The sequence below is a fragment of the Ctenopharyngodon idella genome, chromosome 6 (assembly GCF_019924925.1).
Source record: "Ctenopharyngodon idella isolate HZGC_01 chromosome 6, HZGC01, whole genome shotgun sequence".
Classification (NCBI taxonomy): Eukaryota; Metazoa; Chordata; class Actinopteri; order Cypriniformes; family Xenocyprididae; genus Ctenopharyngodon; species Ctenopharyngodon idella.
In genome coordinates, this window is record NC_067225.1 from 4,745,291 (window position 1) to 4,764,935 (window position 19,645).

The following is a 19,645-nucleotide window of genomic DNA, read 5'->3' on the forward strand; positions in this document are numbered from 1 at the left end:
ATAAAAAAATATATCTGTTCTTGCATCCCACTGGCTTTTACTGTAGTTCTTGAAAAATTAGAAATTTCAAAGAATTTCTCCATTTTTTAATTAATAAAAAGTGGGTAAATGAAGTAACATTCAAAACTTTAAAACTTTTGTGCATTCACTCATTAAAGGGGGGTGTAATGCTATTTCATGCATTCTGACTTATTTAGACTGTTAAAGAGTTGCATTCTCATGCTAAACATGGAGTTGGACGTATGACGGAGTGTTTCTGTGCCAAATATACTACTTCCGGTTGTGGACATGTTTTGCCGATTTTTCTTTTTTTTTTTTTTTTTTGAGTATGGCCTTTATCATCCCTGCGTTCCATTCGGAAGGGCTCATCCCTATGCCCTCATCCCTTCAAAGGGTTTACCCTCCGGAGTGAGAGCTTCGAAGGGATGAAGGGTGTAGGGGTCAAAAAAACTATTTTTTTGGAACACACTTCAGCGTCATCTTAAGGAGACAATCAAGGAGGCGCCTTCGTCTTTTTCCCCCTGGTTTACTCTTTGTATTAATACGCATTCATTTACTGTAGTAACATTATAAGCTACCGCCGATCTTTTACGTATAATGTGTCTATGTATTTGAATCATTTGAATGGACAGATAAAAGGAGCTGTAAAGTATTTTTTTTTAAGTACAATGTAATTTTGACCATAATAATGTACCAAATTTAACTAGTTTAAATATTACAGTAGTATAGAAAAATACTATACATACATTTATAGGTAAAATCAAACTCCTAAACTCCTGTACCTATTCTCTGATGTCAAACAACTTCCCTGTGCAAAGGATCATGGGGGCCCGAAGTGTCCATCAGTTGTACCCTTCGAAATCCGAAGGGCCCTTTGAAGTGGCCAGTTTTGAGCACTTCGGTTTGGAACGACCCTTCAATATGGCGGCCATGTTTGTTTTCACTCCGAAGTGCCCTTCGGAGGGCGATATATCCCGTTTGGAACGCACTGTGTGTAATAAAGCCTGGCGGAATTCCTTGTATAGGCACTTCTCCCTGATAAGCGTGCACACACACATCACCCAGAGCATCACCCATCAGCGCGCTTCGTTTGGGATACGGAAGTCGAGAGATTTTTCAACAATGGCTGTGTCCTAATTCAGGGGCTGCACCCTTTGAAAGCTGAGTACATCATCGACGAGGCAGTCTCATTTAAGAAAAATCGTTAGATTGCAAAGTAAGAAAGAAATGACAGTATTTTACACCTCACAATAAATATCTGTCAATTTTATTACGGTTACTTTTCTTAAATATGACATCTTTGATGACGTATGCAGCCTTCAAATGTGATCTCCGGAGGACGCAGCCTCCGAAATGAGACGCAGCTCCTGTCAACAAAGGAGTGTGTTTTTGGTTGTGAGGGAAAGATTACCTTTTTCAGCTTCCCGAAGAACCCAGCGTTAAGGGAACAGTGGATGAAGTTTGTTTTTCCGGGGCAGCAACAGAGTTGTGCACGTATGTTTGTTTGTTCCTGGGATTTCAGTGATGAATACTTTGTAAACAAGTCCCAGTTCAGCGCTGGATTTGCAGATCGCGGGTGGTGAGTAAAGCCCGCATCAGATGTCTGTGTTTTGTTGGCAATCGGCGCCCAAGTGCATATAATGTAAACAACACAAACGTTTTTGTTCCCTTTTTATTTATAATGATGTCGCAGCTAGCAGACGCTCGTGACTCCTTAGCTCCGCCACCGGCACTGACGGCAGGCACACCTCCATGAGCTTGGCTTTTTTCGGAAAGACTCGGTACAGCGAATCTATCTTTTATAAATATGATAAAACTAAAGACTTTTCGGAGATATGAAGGATGCAGTATTACTCTATATGTACTCAAGATTAACATGAGATTGGCTGAAACTGTGTGTGAAAATTATCTTCTCTTTACATTTAAAAACTAACATTTGAATAAGAGAGAAGTGACCGCAAATAAATCTGCTTGCCCTCTTTATCCCTATACACTTTAAACACACACACATACACTTCAAGGATGAGGCAAGACTGATTTGTACATCATTCTCTATGAAGGCTATTAAAATAAATTAAGTTTAAAATCCCATGAGGCTTTAGTTCAGGTAAAGCATTCCTGATATATAGCACTCCTTAATCCTCTCTTTTGTTCTATACTAGCCCTGCATTAAACAGGAAAGTACTGGAGCAAAAAAAGGATAACTTTTTTTGACTAATCTCACAGCAAAGCATTACCCTTCGTATTGTAGCTCCTAGCCTTGCTGTATATAAAGAGAGAGGAATGTGTGTGTAAATGGACTGTGCAGAGCATGTTTTTTTGTTTGTTACATAACAGATTTTCCGCAGTGTTTGATAATCACGACCAATCAGTCAAACGGCTGCTCAGTAAGACACATGTCTTCCAGGAGGATTTTGGTAACACAGGGGACAGCACATTTACATATTCTGTACATGTAGTCGATGGGCAGTTATTGCTGAGGGTCTTAGTGTATTTCAGGAGAACAGGGAGTGGAAAAAACTGCTGAGTCATTGGTTTAATTATGCTAACGGACCGAGGGAGGAGGAATTAGTATTCGTGGAAGAGCATGTGGGAAAGACCACAATCTGGAGAAATTAAAGTATAAAGATCACAGAAAATATACTCCAGAATAAGCTCTGATCTTATCTTTTAAGTCAACATGAAATGAAAACTGGACTGCTATTTATTTGATAACACTTTACAATTTTGTTGCATTAGTTAACATAAACTAACAACAAAAAATACTGTACTTCTAACGCATTTATGAAACTTAGTTAATGTTAATTACATTACTAAAATCAAAAGTTGGACTTGAGCTAACATACAATGAATAGTAATATTTTTATGCATTATAGTTAACAGAGATTAACAAATATTGTAACAAATGTATTGCTCATTGTTAGTTAATGTTAGTTCACCCAAAAATGAAAATTCTGTCATTAATTACTCACCCTTATGTCGTTTCACACCCGTAAGACTTTCGTTCATCTTCGTAACACAAATTAAGATATTCAAAGCTTTACGAATCTTTTGTTTCAAATCAGTGGTTTGGAGCGTGAATCAAACTGCCAAAGTCACATGAACCATTGAAACTCAAAACAGTTATGACGTAACGAAGCCTCGTTTACTGAAATCACGTGACTTTCACGCTCCGAACCACTGATTCGAATCAAAAGATTGAACCACTGTTGTCACATGAACTGTTTTAAATACGTCTTTAGTAGTTTCTGGGCAATGTAAGTGTTGACTTGCTGTTGATGGGCCTCACTGAACCATCGGATTTTATGAAAAATATCTTAATTTGTGTTCCGAAGATGAAAGAAGGTCTTAGAGGTGTGGAACGACACAAGGGTGAGTACTTAATGACAGAATTTTCATTTTTGGGTGAACTAACCCTTTAATGCATCAACTGCAATCACCTAATGAGACCTTATTATAAAGTGTTGCCATTTATTTTCTAATAAACATCTCATTCTGCCACCATACTTATTTTCTTGTTGAATTTCCCATTTTACACAGAAATACACCACACACAGAAGTAAAATAGGTTGCGAATGCAGTTTGTTGACTTTAAAGTGTGAAATGAGAAGTATTATTAAATTTCATGTTTTTATGTTATACTTCAATCGACAAGAAATCTTGGTCGTTTCTGAGTCTTCCAATAGACTGGTGGTCTAGTTCATCTGTTCATATTGAAAGACTTATGGTTTATCTCAACATGGCTCCAGCTTATGTTATGAGATTCATCAGTATTGCATTGACATATTGCTTATCTCCAAGATCATAACAGATTGAAGTACTTCAGAGAAATGCGGCGCAATGCAAACGAGGAAATATGAGGCAATCAAAAGCAATCACAACTGCTTCCTCCTATGTAGAGTTTTATTACAAAATCATTTCCTCTCATCACCTAATAATACAGATGGGTATTTGTTTTTGAAAGAGTGTGCAGTGTGCAGGCAGACGGCTGTGAACTTCTGGGTGATGTCAAATGAATACTTTATTGAGTTTGCCCGCAGCACTTCTGAGTTAATATGCACTGATGCCTACGTGTGTGTGAGTGTGTTGGCAGTCATGCATCAGAGCACCACGAACACACTCAGCGGAGGGGAGGGTTCCAGGTGCAGGATGTGGGGTCTATGCATCCACTCCCACACACTTTCTTAGTCACTGTGCCCACTCAGACTTTGCCAGCCCCTCCCAGCAGAGCAGAGAGACCCCTTTCTGCCAGTGTGTGGATGAAATCCAAAGAAATCAGGCACTCTGCAAGACACGGCTCAGTCTAGCACAGACTCCAACAGTGCTTGCTGCTGGGACTGGCTTAGAGGCTTTCCCTCGAAGACTGAACTGTGACGAGCTACCTGTGGGTGAACATCTCTTGGAGATAAAGTATTGGATACTTGATGCGTTGGAAAAATGCAAGATAGGAGGTTTGTTTCTGAGGGTCCAGGGCTGAAGCCTCCGCCCGAAACTGGGTTCTTCTCTGCACCTCTCGCCCGGCCGGGTAGCACCATCTTCAGCACCGTCCAGCAGCAGGACTACTCCGCCATGATCTGGCTCAAAAGAAGGGATAGATTGGAACGGGTAAGGCTGACCTTTAACGACTGACCGCTGATATTAACAGTAACTGCTGACTGCTACCCTTTTCCCCTCAGCACAGAAACCATCCACCTGTAACCATGAAGGCACAGTGCACACTGTCCTGAATAGGGTGGAGTGGGCAGTCTGTGTGTCCGTGTGCTGATTGTATCATGTTTTTTTTTTTTTGATTAACAGAAGCAGTTTTAAGTTTCTAATTGAAGATGAGCTGAGAGAACATGTTCATGTTCAGACTGTAGTGATGCAGCCTGGAACATGAGTGATCATTCTCACTAGACTCTTTAGAATCTGAAGAACACACACACACACGTTTGTTTTTGTGAATTGTAGGGACATTCCATAGGCATAATGGTTTTTATACTGTACAAACCGTATTTTCTATCGCCCTACACTACCCCTAAACCTACCCATTACAGAAAACTGTGCACATTTTTACTTTCTCAAAAAAACTCATTCTGTATGATTTATAAGCTTTTTGAAAAATGGGGACATGAGGTAATGTCCTCATAAGTCACCCTCTCCTTGTAATACCTATGTCATACCCATGTCATTATACAAATTTGTGTCCTGATATGTCACAAAAACACGCACATACACACACACACACACACAAATATATAAGGTGATTTAGGGTGAAGAATTAGCCAAATGTTCTTGAGACTCTAGGGAGTCTAATGAGATTGATCTATAAAATCTCTTTCTCTCTCTATATATAGATTTTATAGATATAGTATCTATATTTAGGGTATGTTGGTATCTTAGGGTATCTATATTTAGGTATATATGTGCATGTGTGTGTGTGTAATTATTGTACATTTATTGTAAATTATTGTAATAAAGAAAAAAAAAATGTATTTTGTCAGTTTAGTTTGACAAATCAAACAAGAAAATACCGTTCAAAGGAAACAGACCTGAAAAATAAAATCATGAAAGATCTGAAAGATGATCATGGCAATTCAGATTGAATGATTCCACTCAGTTGACAGGTAACAAAGTATATAAGTGTAATCTAACTGCATTATCAATAACAATTGAACTGTATTAATTATAAAATTAATCCATACTTATACCTGCAAACATACAAAACAATATGCCAGTGATGATCTTCTTTTAAGTAAAAACAATATGTTTTTGTGGTGAAATCGAATGAATAGAAAGCTCTTGTAACATTATACACTACCGTACAAAAGTTTGGGGTCAGTAAGAATTTTTTTTTTTTTTTTTTTTTTTTTTGGAAGGAAATTAAAGAAATTAATACTTTTATTTAGAAAGGATGCATTAAATTGACAGTAAAGACATTTATAATGTTAAAAAAGCTTGAAAAAAAAACTACACAAATGTTTTAAACACTGATAATAATAATAAATGTTTCTTAAGCATCAAATCAGCATATTAGAATGATTTCTGAAGACTGGAGTAATGATGCTGAAAATTCAGCTTTGATCACAGGAATAAACTACATTTTAAAAGAGAAACCAGTTATTTTAAATTGTTAAAAATATTTCACAATATTTCTGTTTTGGTGAGCTAAAGAGAAAAATATTACTGATCTAAAATATATATAATTTAGATTTTAAAGCTGCTGTCCGTAACTTTTTGTGGTTAAAAATTAGTACATAACGAAGTACATAACCAGCCAGTGTTCAAAACTGTCTCCTTACCTTAGCCCGATTCACAACGGTAAGCTTGTAATAATGTTTTATAATTTGAGTGGTACTGGTGGGTTTTCGCCATGGTTTTCGCAGGAAATTCGAGCATGTCGCCATTTGTCTTTGCGTTATTATGTCACATCTGTTTACATAAAGAACGAGTCCCAGCTAGTAGGCTATATTGCATGTGAGTCGGATCATTTATAGCCTTTTCTCACAGCAGCTGCAATAATTAAACATCATTTAGATGGCGGATTGTATGGTATGACAAATTAACATTAGAAATTAGACTGTACAGAAATTGAAATCTACAGGTAATGCTAATACACACTAAATACACATAGTCATGATACAATGTTAACATTTACAATTTGATAACAAAGTATAGCCTTAGAATAATAATAATTTGAATGGTTTGGCATGATCCGAGCTAAGCATTCGTTAGATTTAATCACCATTGGCAGTGCAATTTATTGTAGGCCTAATGCTTTTTTCCCCCTCAGTTGAACAAAAGTGGCAGACATGTTACTTACTTGTTCAGATGAGATTTTCCGATGAAAATTCTTACTTTGGTCATACTTCAAGACTACAATCTGTGATTCCGAAGTACAGTATCCACACTGATGTGGTGACTGACAGCAAAAATTAGATTCATCTGCGCTGAGGAGCCGTGCCGAGGCACAAACCACGCAAAGATGATAATTCCGCAAATAACTGCAAATGCAGGCCTCAAACAGAGATGGCGACAAAGAGGCAAAACTCTGCAGCTTTTATTATTATTAATTATTTATTATTTCTGAACATTTAACATCAATACTGTTCAGTTAGAACAAATGTCATACATGTTGATGTATAGATGAAACAGCCATTCAATCAATGTGCTGAAATGAGATTTGTCAAGATGATAATGGTTTGGGTACATCTGTGCCATTTTGGTATCCTCATTTTATTCTGATTTATCTCAAATTTAAAATGTCAAAACATTATACTTTTCTCTGATCTTGTAAACAAAGTCATTAAATGTTTTTAATTTAAATTGTAAAATATGCAGATTTACTATATTACTGTAATGAGGATCTTCTTAGAATTTGCTGAGAATCAAAAAAAATAATAATCTGAATGGTCCTAAAAATAGGCTTTTTTCTTTTTCTTTTTTTTTTACTTTTGAATTTGGGGTGAAATGTGGCCTGAACATGTTTTTGTGAGATTGACATATATCTAGATGATGCTTCCAGCCTGCAGAAAGCCAGCATTTCTTCATGTTCTCTGTTACTGTGTATTGTAGCAGGTAGTCTCATTTGGCTTGCTGGGTCTCTCTCTATCACTCTATGTCTTTCTCTTTCTTGGTGAAATGAGCCACTCGGGAGTTGTGGGGAGGGAAGTGTGCTGTGCTCTGCCTTACCCGATAAGAATTGATTACCTTCTCTGTTCTGCCACTGTCCCTGTGTTTCTCTCACATAAATATAAATCATGCTCTATGTGCCAAATCTTTGACTTCTCCTTCAACCTTAAAAGCCAGTTACATAACCAGGCCACTATACCTGTGAATTAAGCACTTATGCCTGTTGTAAAAATGTAGTGCTGCTTGATCAAAGCAGTGGTTTCATTCCTGGCTCTATAGATCTTCCTGTTTAAATGAGCTCTGTTTAGCCTTTGGGTTCAGACTGAAATCTTTTAGATAAAGCTTTGGATGTTTTAAGTATTCTGCTCTGGAGGGACATCTTGTCCTTACACAGCCTGATCGCTCTCTCTCTCTCTCTCTCTCTCTCTCTCTCATACACACACACACACTTTGAACATAGTGGCTATAATCTAAGATAAATCGCTTATAATGTAAAAAGAATTAATTACTTTTGCTTTTCCATAACGGAAATTGCAAACAAAGTATATACCTATACCTATATCTATAGAATCTGTATCTAGAAATCTATAGGTGTACCTTTAGGTGTACGTTTTTGTGACATATCAGGACACAAATTTGTATAATAACATATGACATAGGTATTACAAGGAGAGGGTGACTTATGAGGACATTACCCCATGTCCCCATTTTTCAAAAGGCTTATAAATCATACAGAATGAGTTTTTTTGAGAAAGTAAAAATGTGCACAGTTTCCTGTGATGGGTAGGTTAAGGCGTAGGGGTAGTGTAGGGCGATAGAAAATACGGTAGTATAAAAACCATTACGCCTATGGAATGTCCCCACAATTCACAAAAACAAACTGGGTGCTGGGTAGATTACTTACAAATTGTAGTCAGTTACTGATTGCAAATTACATGATGCTTTTAGATAGATAGATAGATAGATAGATAGATAGATAGATAGATAGAATTGACCCTGTTATTGCTGTGAAAATAGCCTTAGATGCTGACATGACATAAATCATATAAATAAATAAATATTTTCAAAAATTTTCCATTTCTTCCCCTTTATGTTTATCAGCATTTTACAACAGCTTTACAACAGATCATTCAATCCGATTTCAAAGTTTAATAAAAACAAGAACCAATGAAACATTAGTGATTCATGTATGCCAAATATATTCCTTAAAAGCAAAATCATGATCCAATAAAAAAGAAAAAGAAAATAATAGATCTTCCAGCTAAGATGCAATAAACGTACTTGCTTGCCCTCTCCAAATAACCCAAGAAAAGGTTCCAGCTGTTTTTTATATAAAAATAATGAGACCTTGTTCAGCTGGGTCTGTTTTTTTAATACAGGCACAGTGATTTTATGAGTCTCTCATGTGGAACCCCCCATTTATATCAATTTTTGCTCATTCTAAATCTTCCTGTGCAACTTACTGGGTGAATTCTGCCCTTTCATCAAAGTCAACCTGAGTGTGCTGTTCGCCGGGGTTTAAAGTGTGATATCCTGCAGACAGAAGCACAGCATACACACTAAACACTGATGTGGCCCTCAGTATGTGTGACGCCCACACACATTCACTGACCTTAAAGCACACAGATGCACAGCAGGAGTGAATGAGTCAGGAATATGAACAGGAGTGTTTCTGACACCCAAAAATGGCCCTTATGAAAATCACAGCCAATGTACATATTGCATGGAAACATGTGTTGTTGTAGTCTGATCAGGTTTCTGAACACTGAGTATCATGCAGTGGGAGCTCTCATCTCACAGTGGACAGAGAGGTCAGTCACTGGAGCAGGTAAAATGTCCTAATGAGTCTTATGGGAGAAATATTGTCTAAGTTCTGTCCCCTAATTATGCTCTTTTGCCAGAGGTGTTGCTGTGGATTATATACTTCAGCTCCAAGATTTTGTCCTGGATAAATTCTAAGGATGCTGAGGATATGACCTGCCTGGATTTTGACAGCTGCTTTCATTGGGAAAGATGGTGTTATCTTAAAAACGGTCTCTGTTGAGGAAACTATATAATGGTGTGATAGTGGTTAAAGCTCAGGGCTGCTAATTGGATTGTTGCTTAACGCAAGGTTACTTCAGGTGGACTATCCTTGTAATCAGGCACTCTTGTCACAGTTTCAGTTCAGTTTGGACTTTAGGGGCTTTCGCACTGAATAGTTCTAGGAACTCAGTTATAGGAACTAGCCACTAGGATAGTTCCCGAGAACTAATTTCTCCCCCAGGCCATGTTCCTGGTTGCATTCGCACCGGCAGTAGGAAGACTTTCGGAACTCTGAAGCGGCCGACAGCGGCGTCTTTAAGCGTGACATTTACAAATGCTAAAAACCGGTGGATGGAGGATGTTTGCGTTTGCACCATTCCCCTTTCTTTGTTAGTCACTTTGATTACTGATTTGATTTGCCATCATGTTCAGCTGTGTCACCTCGTTTGCGTGTATTTAAGTTCCTGTGATTTCAAGTTGTCCGGTCTCGTCTGTGTTACGCTGAAGCTACCCTCTGTTTGAATTGCTTGTGTTGAATTAAAGATTTTGGAATCTTCATCCTCATCTTTATATAAATCCTTTAAATCCTTATATAGCCTATAGCGAATCGTGAAAACGCTGTAGAAACACATAAAAAGTTCTGTCATGAAACTCTAGATGGCACAGGCTGATAGATCCTTAACTAAGTTATGGTTCCTGCCGTATCAGTAGCCAATGAGCTCGCTTGCTCAACCTTCAAATACTTGGTTAGCATTTGCCTTAGCAGTGCAGCACACATTCAGAAACACACCACCTTCCACAGCTCCAACTGCATAGATCTACTATGGGTAATTCATGTGTGCTATATTGTAAAGCAGCAGCATGTCTTGCTCATAGCAATGTGTTGTGTATGTATTGGCTGTAGTAAGTCCTGTCCTTGTTCTCCAACAGCAGCAGCATAGCAGATCCATTCTGCCAAGACCAAACATATCAACATTGCCATACCCATTACCATGCCAAACACTCAGAGAGTTGTCATGACAGAAATATATGTGCTGTTGAAGCATTATAAACAGCACTATATGCTATAAAACACACAAAAATATAGGCCCATATGTATGTATGTATATTTGAATATGTATATATATATATATATTTGTGTGTTTGTTTCTAGGCAAACTGTCAGTCTGTGCATTAGTGATGACGATTTTTCCAGTGACTCTTTATGCAAGTTCCGCCAGTAGGTGGCACCAAGTGATTGGGCCCTATTTTAACAATCTAAGCGCATGGTCTAAAGCGCACGGCGCAAGTGCACTTAGGGCGTGTCTGAATCCTTTTGATAGTTAAACGACGGAAAAAAATGGTCTAAAAGGGTTGTCCTTATTCTCTTAATGAGTAATGGGTGTGTTTTGGGCGTAACGTGCAATAAACCAATCAGAGTCTCATCTCCCATTCCCTTTAAAAGCCAGTTGCACTCATGGTATGGCGGATTCGCTATTTACGTGGGGGAATTTGCAAGCGGAAAAACTGAATGCTTCTCTAGTGAGAAAATGGATCTGCTCGTGCGCGAGGTTAAAGCATGCAAGCAGACCATCTACGGGAAAAGCCGGATTCCACCAAAGCATTTTTTATCTTTATGCACACAATAATAATCTTTTACATTGTAATCCTTTTATTTTTAATATTTGGCATGTTTGTGTGCTGCTGCACATCCCTGTGTGTGTAATAAGTGGAGTGTACGAACGTTGTACACCTGCATGTAGGCGCATATTACTAACGCACTCTTTAAATAACAAAAAACATATTGCGACATTGACTTAAGGCCAGATTTCAGTTGGTCAATGGCGCAGTCTATTTCAGTTCCTCAAAATAGCAACGCGCCAACAATGCACCTCGTTTTCAGACCAGCACACCCATGGGCGAACAGATGGGCGCAAATGCATTCGCTATTTAAACAACGTGGCACTGGACGCGAAAATGATAACTGCGTTAGGCTGAAACTAGCAAAAAACACTTGCGGCGTGCCTGGCGCCGCATTGCACCGGGTGTATGATAGGGCCCGTTGTCTTGATGAGTGAGACTGAATCATCTATTCAACCGATTTGTTCAAAGAGCTGATTCTTTCAGGAACTGAACAAGTGAAACTGAAGCATTCGCTCAACACTGAGTGTGTGTAAGATGCGCGACAGTTCTGCTATGACTTTGTTGTAGTGTTTGTGTTTTGGTGGTGAATTACCACCTTCTTCTTCTTGCGAGTAAGTATCAGATTCATGTTTTGAATTTAGAGCAGACACAGCAACACATCTCTCCAAAACACACTTACCTCACTTATTGCAATTTATAAGCCAGAAACAACTACATAGTATGCAAGGCGTTGCGTAAATGTGTAAAAGTGAATTTAGTTTCCACAATATTGGAATGCCTTCGAATTGTCTTTAGGCTATTTTGGGGCTTTTCTCAGAAAATATCGATATATTTGATTCATTGCATTTAATTAAATTAATTTGATTACAATTTTGACAGATCTTCAGAAATGTGTGGATCTTTCTGCTAGGTTCAAAAACTATTAGAGAAAGGGTATTGTTTTTGTGTAGTATTTCATACAGTGCCAAGTCCTAAAATAAGTTTTCCTCCTGGCCATAAGGGTCCTCTGTCAGAGAAGGACAGTCAAGTTTCTCTTATATATTACATCCTGTCTGCGCCACCACTCCCTGGAGAAATGACTCACCTAGCATTGTCTGGGCCATCAGCCTCCTTTTTTTCTTTCTTTTTTTTCTCTCTCAGTTTTCCAGTACATTTTATCGCTCAAAAATTTTTTCCACAAGTATTTAATTAACACAGGAAAAGTTATTAAATATATTCTTTACATTTTCTTTGCTATTAGCCTGTGTAAAACGCTTCACCACAATACTAAAGTGTTGGTGCTGGTTGCCAGGCTTGTGCTATGCAGTTGCTAAGGTGTTCTGGGTGGTTGTTAGGGAGTTGCTTAATGTTCCAAGTCAAAAAATCCTAATGTCAATGAATTTCAGGTCTTTAGATGGGCCTTTGCCTTCAGTATATGAGTATTTATTTTTTTTTGGTCCATTGCAGAAATGGTGCAGGACGTGTTGCGTGTTGAATTTGAATATTTAGGGTAGAGGGTTTGTTGAAATCTGTAACACTAAGTAGACTCTTAAAAATAAAGGTTTTTTCTTTTTTCTTAGTAAGAACATTTTAATAATCTAAAGAACCTTTTTCCACTATAAAGTAGCTTTTGTGGAATGGAAAGGTTCCACTGATGTTAAAAAGTTCTTTATGGAGCCATAGATGCCAATAAGAAACCTTTATTTTTAAGAGTGTATAAGCTATAGTAATAGAGATGCAAACAATCTCTCTTTCTTTTCCCCTCTCCTTTCCATTTGACCTTCTTTTGCACCCCATCAGCAGCACTCAACACTTCTACAAAATGCCTAACTCTCCCCTTTTAATAATATTTAATAATTCATCATCCATATTATCTTATTGAATAACAAAAACATAACAAACACTGTACTTCTGTGTTCTACTGTATGTAAGTTCAGCTGCTGTGCAGTGATGGAGCGCTTGGCGTTTTGAGGTGAGGGCTCAGCTGTAACTAATAGACGTCATGCTGACAGTGACCTCTATTCCAACTTATGGGTATATGGGAAGGTTCACTCCCATTTCGTTTCGCTCTCTTTTTCCTTCACTGAAAAGTTATGCAACGGATGTCCCAAAACACAGGTGTATATATCTCCTGTCCAATGTCCTGCCAGTTCTCCTCAATGTATTAAATGCTTTAAATGTGATCAAGTCTCGTGGTCTGTCAACATCACGTTTATTCAGATGGCTTTTGCTGTCTCTAAAGTGGTCAAGAAGGGGAAAAATACGAAGGCTTTTAAATACGCTTACTCCACAAACTCCACTCTGTAATCACAGAACTGAGAAGAATCTCATTAAGCAATGATACAAATCCCAGTGAAGGAGGTCGTCTGTATCTCACGAGTATAGACAGTAATTAACAGAGCATAAGTGAGGTGAGATTCAGCAGGAGTCTCCCGCTGTATGCAGCATATGCTCCATTCCATGGCTATAGTGTGCCAGGAACATCTGCGGAGCGATTCCAGAGAAAACTTCAAGCACTTATTAATTCAAGCACTTGCCCATTTTACATCATGCACCACGTGAGCCAACCAGCTAACTATCCTATTGAAAAATCTAGCAAAACCCAGTATGAATACCTTGTTGGTCCAGGCTGGTTTATGCTGGTTAGAACTGGTATGTACTGCTCTACCTGGTGATCCAGCATAGTCATACTTTTCTCCAACAAAACTGAGCTGGGTTTAGCTGGTCCACCAGCACTCCCTCTTCCCATGCTGTCTCAGCATGCAAAATATAATAATTGTGTATAATTATAATATTATTAAATTATAAGCATTCGCGTCTTTTACACATGTGTGCCGACGAATACAGAGTTGTATAGCCCATTAACCACTTTTAACCACCATTAACCACCAATAATCGCAATAAGCTCTGTTTTGTTACTTTCGATAAGAAACAAATTCTGTCCATTTTATCACGAAATTCAAACAATAAATGCCGTTTTGTCGCTCTTTGATATGGTTTGACAGATGTACAGGCACGTCATTGAAAGCGGCAGCGCGGAGCGCGGGTGAACGCGATCATCTCTTCCACTTAATTACAGACTAAACTTAAATGAACATCTGAAGGTATGTTGAAAGATACAGCACAACTTACTGAAACGTATCTCGTGTAATCGCTCAATCAGTGTTTCAACCGCGGAAAGACATCAATGAAACAGCTTGTAAACGATTATGGTACGTAGCATTATTTACCTCAGGAATGCCATTCAGCACAGCTTGTTAGCTCGCTAAAGAAATTAACTCTTTCGCTACATATATGCACTATATTAGCCTATTTATTCATTATATTTTACTTAAAGGAACACTCCACTTTTTTTGAAAATAGGCTCATTTTCCAACTCCCCTAGAGTTAAACAGTTGAGTTTTACCGTTTTCGAATCCATTCAGCTGATCTCCGGGTCTGGCGGTACCACTTTTAGCATAGCTTAGCATAGTTCATTGAATCTGATTAGACCGTTAGCATCTCGCTCAAAAATGACCAAAGAGTTTCGATATTTTTCCTATTTAAAACTTGACTCTTTTGTATTTACATCGTGTACTAAGACCGACGGAAAATGAAAAGCTGCGATTTTCTAGGCCAATATGACTAGGAACTATACTCTCATTCCGGCGTAATAATCAAGGAAATTTGCTGTCGTACCATGGCTGCAGCAGGCGCAATGATATTACGCAGCGCCTCTCACAAATGTCTTAGTACACGATATAACTACAGAAGAGTCAAGTTTTAAATAGGAAAAATATTGAAACTCTTTGGTCATTTTTTAAGGAGATGCTAACGGTCTAATCCGATTCAATGAACTATGCTAAGCTATGCTAAAAGTGGTACCGCCAGACCCGGAGATCAGCTGAATGGATTCGAAAACGGTAAAACTCAACTGTTTAACTCTAGGGGAGTTGGAAAATGAGCCTATTTTCAAAAAAAGTGGAGTGTTCCTTTAACCTTTCTTCATTATTTAATGTATATGTTAAATGTATGTTTAAATAAATCTGTCATGAAAACAATTTATGACGGCCACTTTGTAAATGAATATATTTAAACATTGAATTGGACTGGAGTAGAAACAGATTTAGAAGTTAAAGGGTTAGTTCACCCAAAAATGAAAATAATGTCATTAATTACTCACCCTCATGTCGTTCTACACCCGTAAGACCTTCATTCATCTTCGGAACACAAATTAAGATATTTTTGATTAAATCCGATGGCTCAGTGAGGCCTGCATTCAAAGCATTCAATGGGCCGATTGCAAAACACTGCTTCGGAGCTTTACGAATTGAATCAGTGATTCGGATCTCCTATCAAATGGCTAAACTGCTGAAATCACGTGACTTTGCTCCGAGTCACTAATTCGATTCGCAAAGCTCCGAAGCAGTGTTTTGAAATTAGCCCATCGCTATATTGTTGAAAAGTCGTTATTTTGTTTTTTTGGCGCACAAAAGTATTCTCGTCACTTTATAATATTGAGGTAGAACTACTGAACTCGCATGAACTGTTTTAAATATGTTTTTAGTACCTTTATGGATCTTGAGAGAGGAAATGTCATTGCTGTGAATGCAGGCCTCACTGAGCCATCAGATTTAATCAAAAATATCTTAATTTGAGTTCCAAAGATGAATGAAGGTCGTACGGGTGTAGAACGACATGAGGGTGAGTAATAAATTACATTATTTTCATTTTTGGGTGAACTAACTGTTTAATGCAAAAACTGCCTTATATGCATGTTTTAATGTGTGTTGATTATTATATCTAAAAATAAATAGCAACTTAATTTAAGAATTTGGGCTCTGTTATTAATTGTAACCTTTAATATTATAATAATATGCAAGAAAGTGCTCCCTATATGTAGTTCGCAGCATTAGCAGAGTTTTAATGATTGAATTTATTTAAAGACAGACACAATGTGTTAAACTACTGTTTAATAAAAAAAGAAAAAAGCAATTTTATGTTTAGTTTTCTCCCTCTTGCTGTACCGAATCCGTACTGAACCGTGACTAAAATACCGAGGTATGTACCGAACCGTCATTTTTGTGTACCGTTACACCCCTAATAGTAATATATAGGTAATAGTAAAATAACACTTTCTCAAACATTTTCTGCTAAAATTAGACAATTTTTGAAATAGAGTATTAGAGCTACAATTATTGTGGATAACATAGTTCAGATAATATTGAGTTGAATAGGCAGTTGTGGCCTAATGGTTAGAGAGTCGGACTTGTAACCCAGAGGTCGTGGGTTCGCATCTCAGTACCAGCAGGAAATGTATGTGGGGGGAGTGAATGAACAGCACTTTCTTCCACTCTCATTACCCACAACTGAGGTGCCCTTGAGCAAAACACCTAACCCCCAATCACTCCTCAGGCGCCGCAGCGAAAAATGGCTGCCCACTGCTCTGGGCGTGTGTTCACGGAGTGTGTGTTCAATACTCACTGCTGTGTGTGTGCACACTTGGATGGGTAAAATGAAGAGCACAAATTCCAAGTATGGGACACCATACTTGGTTACATGTCATGTCATTTTCACTTGATCTCAGTAAATCTGAGCACAGTTTGAGACATTGTTGAGATCTCTTCTGAAAGTAAAGCAGAGTCTTTTCAGATCAGTAGGAAACCTATCCAAATTGTTCTAATTTTCTGTTTCTAAGAAACAGTTGCATTCCGGTGAATCTCATATAGCCTACTAGTTTAATTTGATCGATTAGTTCAAAAGCTTGCCAGGCATTAGACACAAATGAGACATTACAGCATGAGTATAGAGCTATAAAATGAAAGTAGACTCTGGATAGTTGGTCTTTAATGAGAAATATGTGAGTTCAAATGTGCTTTTGATTGCAGACTTTTGTGCTTTGGCAAACCTAAGCACAGCTTTAGAACAATTCTGGAGACTTGTGAGATCACTGGGATCTTTTTCTCATGAGAACAATCTGAGAAGCCGGAGACTTAAGCAAAAGTCTCCATTTGCTTTCCATTTAATGTAATTTGCTGTCTGAGAGAAGACAGATATTAAAGAGATCTCCTCTGGGGTTTTTCTTTCCTAAGGGAAGGTTATTCAGATTCTCAGATTGCCTGAGTCGCATACCGGTGACTCTAATAAACAACTTACTCGATAGATTAGTTCACGAGCCGACCAGCCAGTTGCAACGATGCTGAATTATTTATAGGGAACGTGTCAAGCTCATTTATGCTTGCGCTGAACTTCCCCTCTGCCGTGCTGGAAGGAAAAGAGACAATACCTTAGAGATACTTGGAGTCAGAAGGTTGTGTTTTATAACATGTCTTTTTTTCCCCTGGTCTTTCTTCTGCTGATGCCAAATCCATTTGCACTCTGCCAGGAGAGTTTTGCTTCACAGGGCAGGTGAGAAAGATGCAGAGGGGAGGGGGATTGTTCTGTGTTAGCCCAGCATTGGATGTTTCGAGAGAGGGAGTGGACCATGTCTTTCTCTCTCCTCCTCTCTCTTTCTCTGTCTCCATCACTATGGAGTTCAGGCGAGGAAACCACACAGCCAGTGGAAGCATGCATGAGCTCAGGGTGCTAAAACAAAAGGCACACTATCTATCACCCACTATATCATTCTGGGGACATGCACTTCCATTACAGTGATGAGCGTAAGAGAGAGGCTGAGCGGGACACGTTACCAAGGAGACTACAATGATGAAATGCACTAGCGTCTCGTTTTCCATGTTTCCTGAAGTCTGAAGGAACTTAAATGCTGTTATGCCAGGCTCTGCCACTCAGGAGAACATCATGAAGGTGAGGGTTAACTTTCTCTTCAGGCTCTTAAAACCCCATCAGAATTTTCCCGTAGAAAGTGTCTGCGTTTTAAATTGAAATTAAATGATATTTTGTATAGATATTCTCTGTTTTCTATACATATATATGCATATTCATACACAATCAATTGCCAAAGAAAATAATGGCGAAAACAAATATATATATATTCTTATTATAATCTGCTAATCTTACTACGTATCTGGTAATTATGAGTAATAATAATTCTCACTAATAAACGTCCAGTGTATATATATATATATATATATATATATATATATATATATATATACGTACATATATATGTATGTGCAAGCACGCACGCACACACAATGAGATATTTGTGTTACAGTAATGGCAATTTTTTGGGATAATATGCTTAGTTTTATGAAAATAATGTCAAAATGCAGAACTGTAAAAATGCTCTTTATAATAGTTTTTGTAATATAATAATATATAATATAATAATGTGAAATATGACCTGGACATTTATTTGTGAGAATTACCCAATTACTCATAATTACCAGATACATAGAATGAATAGCAGGTAATAATGATAATAATAAATATATATAATATAATATTAATAAATATATTCAAAAGACAGCTGAAATCTTGTCTGTTCTGTGAGCACTTAACCTCATCATAGAAAAATGATATGCTTTCACTTTCCCTTAATTCCTCCATATTCCAGTTTATGCTACTCTAAACAATGTCTGAAACTTTGTATCATGAGCACCTCTTGTGTTTATTTGCCTCTTTACGACAAATGCTGTATTTGGATAAAAGCATCTACAAAATGAATAAATGTTAATGTAAATATTTTTTTTTTTTACCACCCTCAGTGATGGCATTGTATGCATTTTTTAAATACATATGAAAATGCAATGTGTGTAATTAAATTTTGTGAGAAAATGTTTTGTAAAAATTCATTTTCCTCTCACACGTTGATTCGCAACAGCATGGTTTACAGTATTCTGACTAAGCTGCATGTCAGGCATTTTTGATTGTATGTCAGAACGCTTAACTCGGCAAGACTGAACTCTGAAAAGTAGCAGATAAGGTTGGAAGGAGCAGCACATCGTCATGTCAATCAAAAATGTCAGCACAGACAGCTCAGTGCAAACACAGCAGTAATTTGACAGGATTTCCCTTCAGGCAGAGAAAGACTCTGTTTACAGACAACTTTAATCCTTCCATCGCCACTGGCAAGACACGGATTTCATTTTTATTACAGTGGCAGAAATCTGACATATCTTTTGATTACTGCAGTATATGCTCTTAGCATCTAAATACTGTAACACTAATTGACTCCTGATTGATTTAATTTCAAAATATCACATTCTCTTATGGTCTGAGAGACCCCAAGAGCTTTTGAATGGCTCAACATGTCTTGCAAAACATACTAGACACTTCAGTGTAGGTGAATGTGATTTCACCAAGTACAACATTCCAGTCAACCAATCAGATTTGAGGAACAAGTTTACAGTTTATGTCAAGTTTACGCTTCGTTATTCAATCATTTCCCTCTGATTTTAGGGATAACTTATGGTTAGGCTTAGGTTTAAGCATAGGGATATGGTTAGGACTAAATTTTCGAACAGGA

At 37.8% G+C, this 19,645-nt stretch overlaps 1 protein-coding gene across 2 annotated transcripts in view; it reads left to right on the forward strand.

Annotated features, from left to right (window-relative positions):
- The first annotated feature begins 3,800 nt into the window (after positions 1–3,800).
- Positions 3,801–19,645, forward strand: part of pld5 (phospholipase D family, member 5) — a 33,701-nt gene continuing 17,856 nt past the window's right edge. The window contains exon 1 of one of the 2 annotated variants that reach the window (XM_051898016.1): positions 3,801–4,605. In XM_051898016.1, coding sequence (XP_051753976.1) covers positions 4,438–4,605 — 168 coding nt within the window. In that variant the 5' untranslated portion in view covers positions 3,801–4,437. Of the gene's footprint in view, positions 4,606–17,130; positions 18,022–19,645 lie in introns of those variants that run through there. The other variant, XM_051898017.1, reaches the window with a different exon arrangement.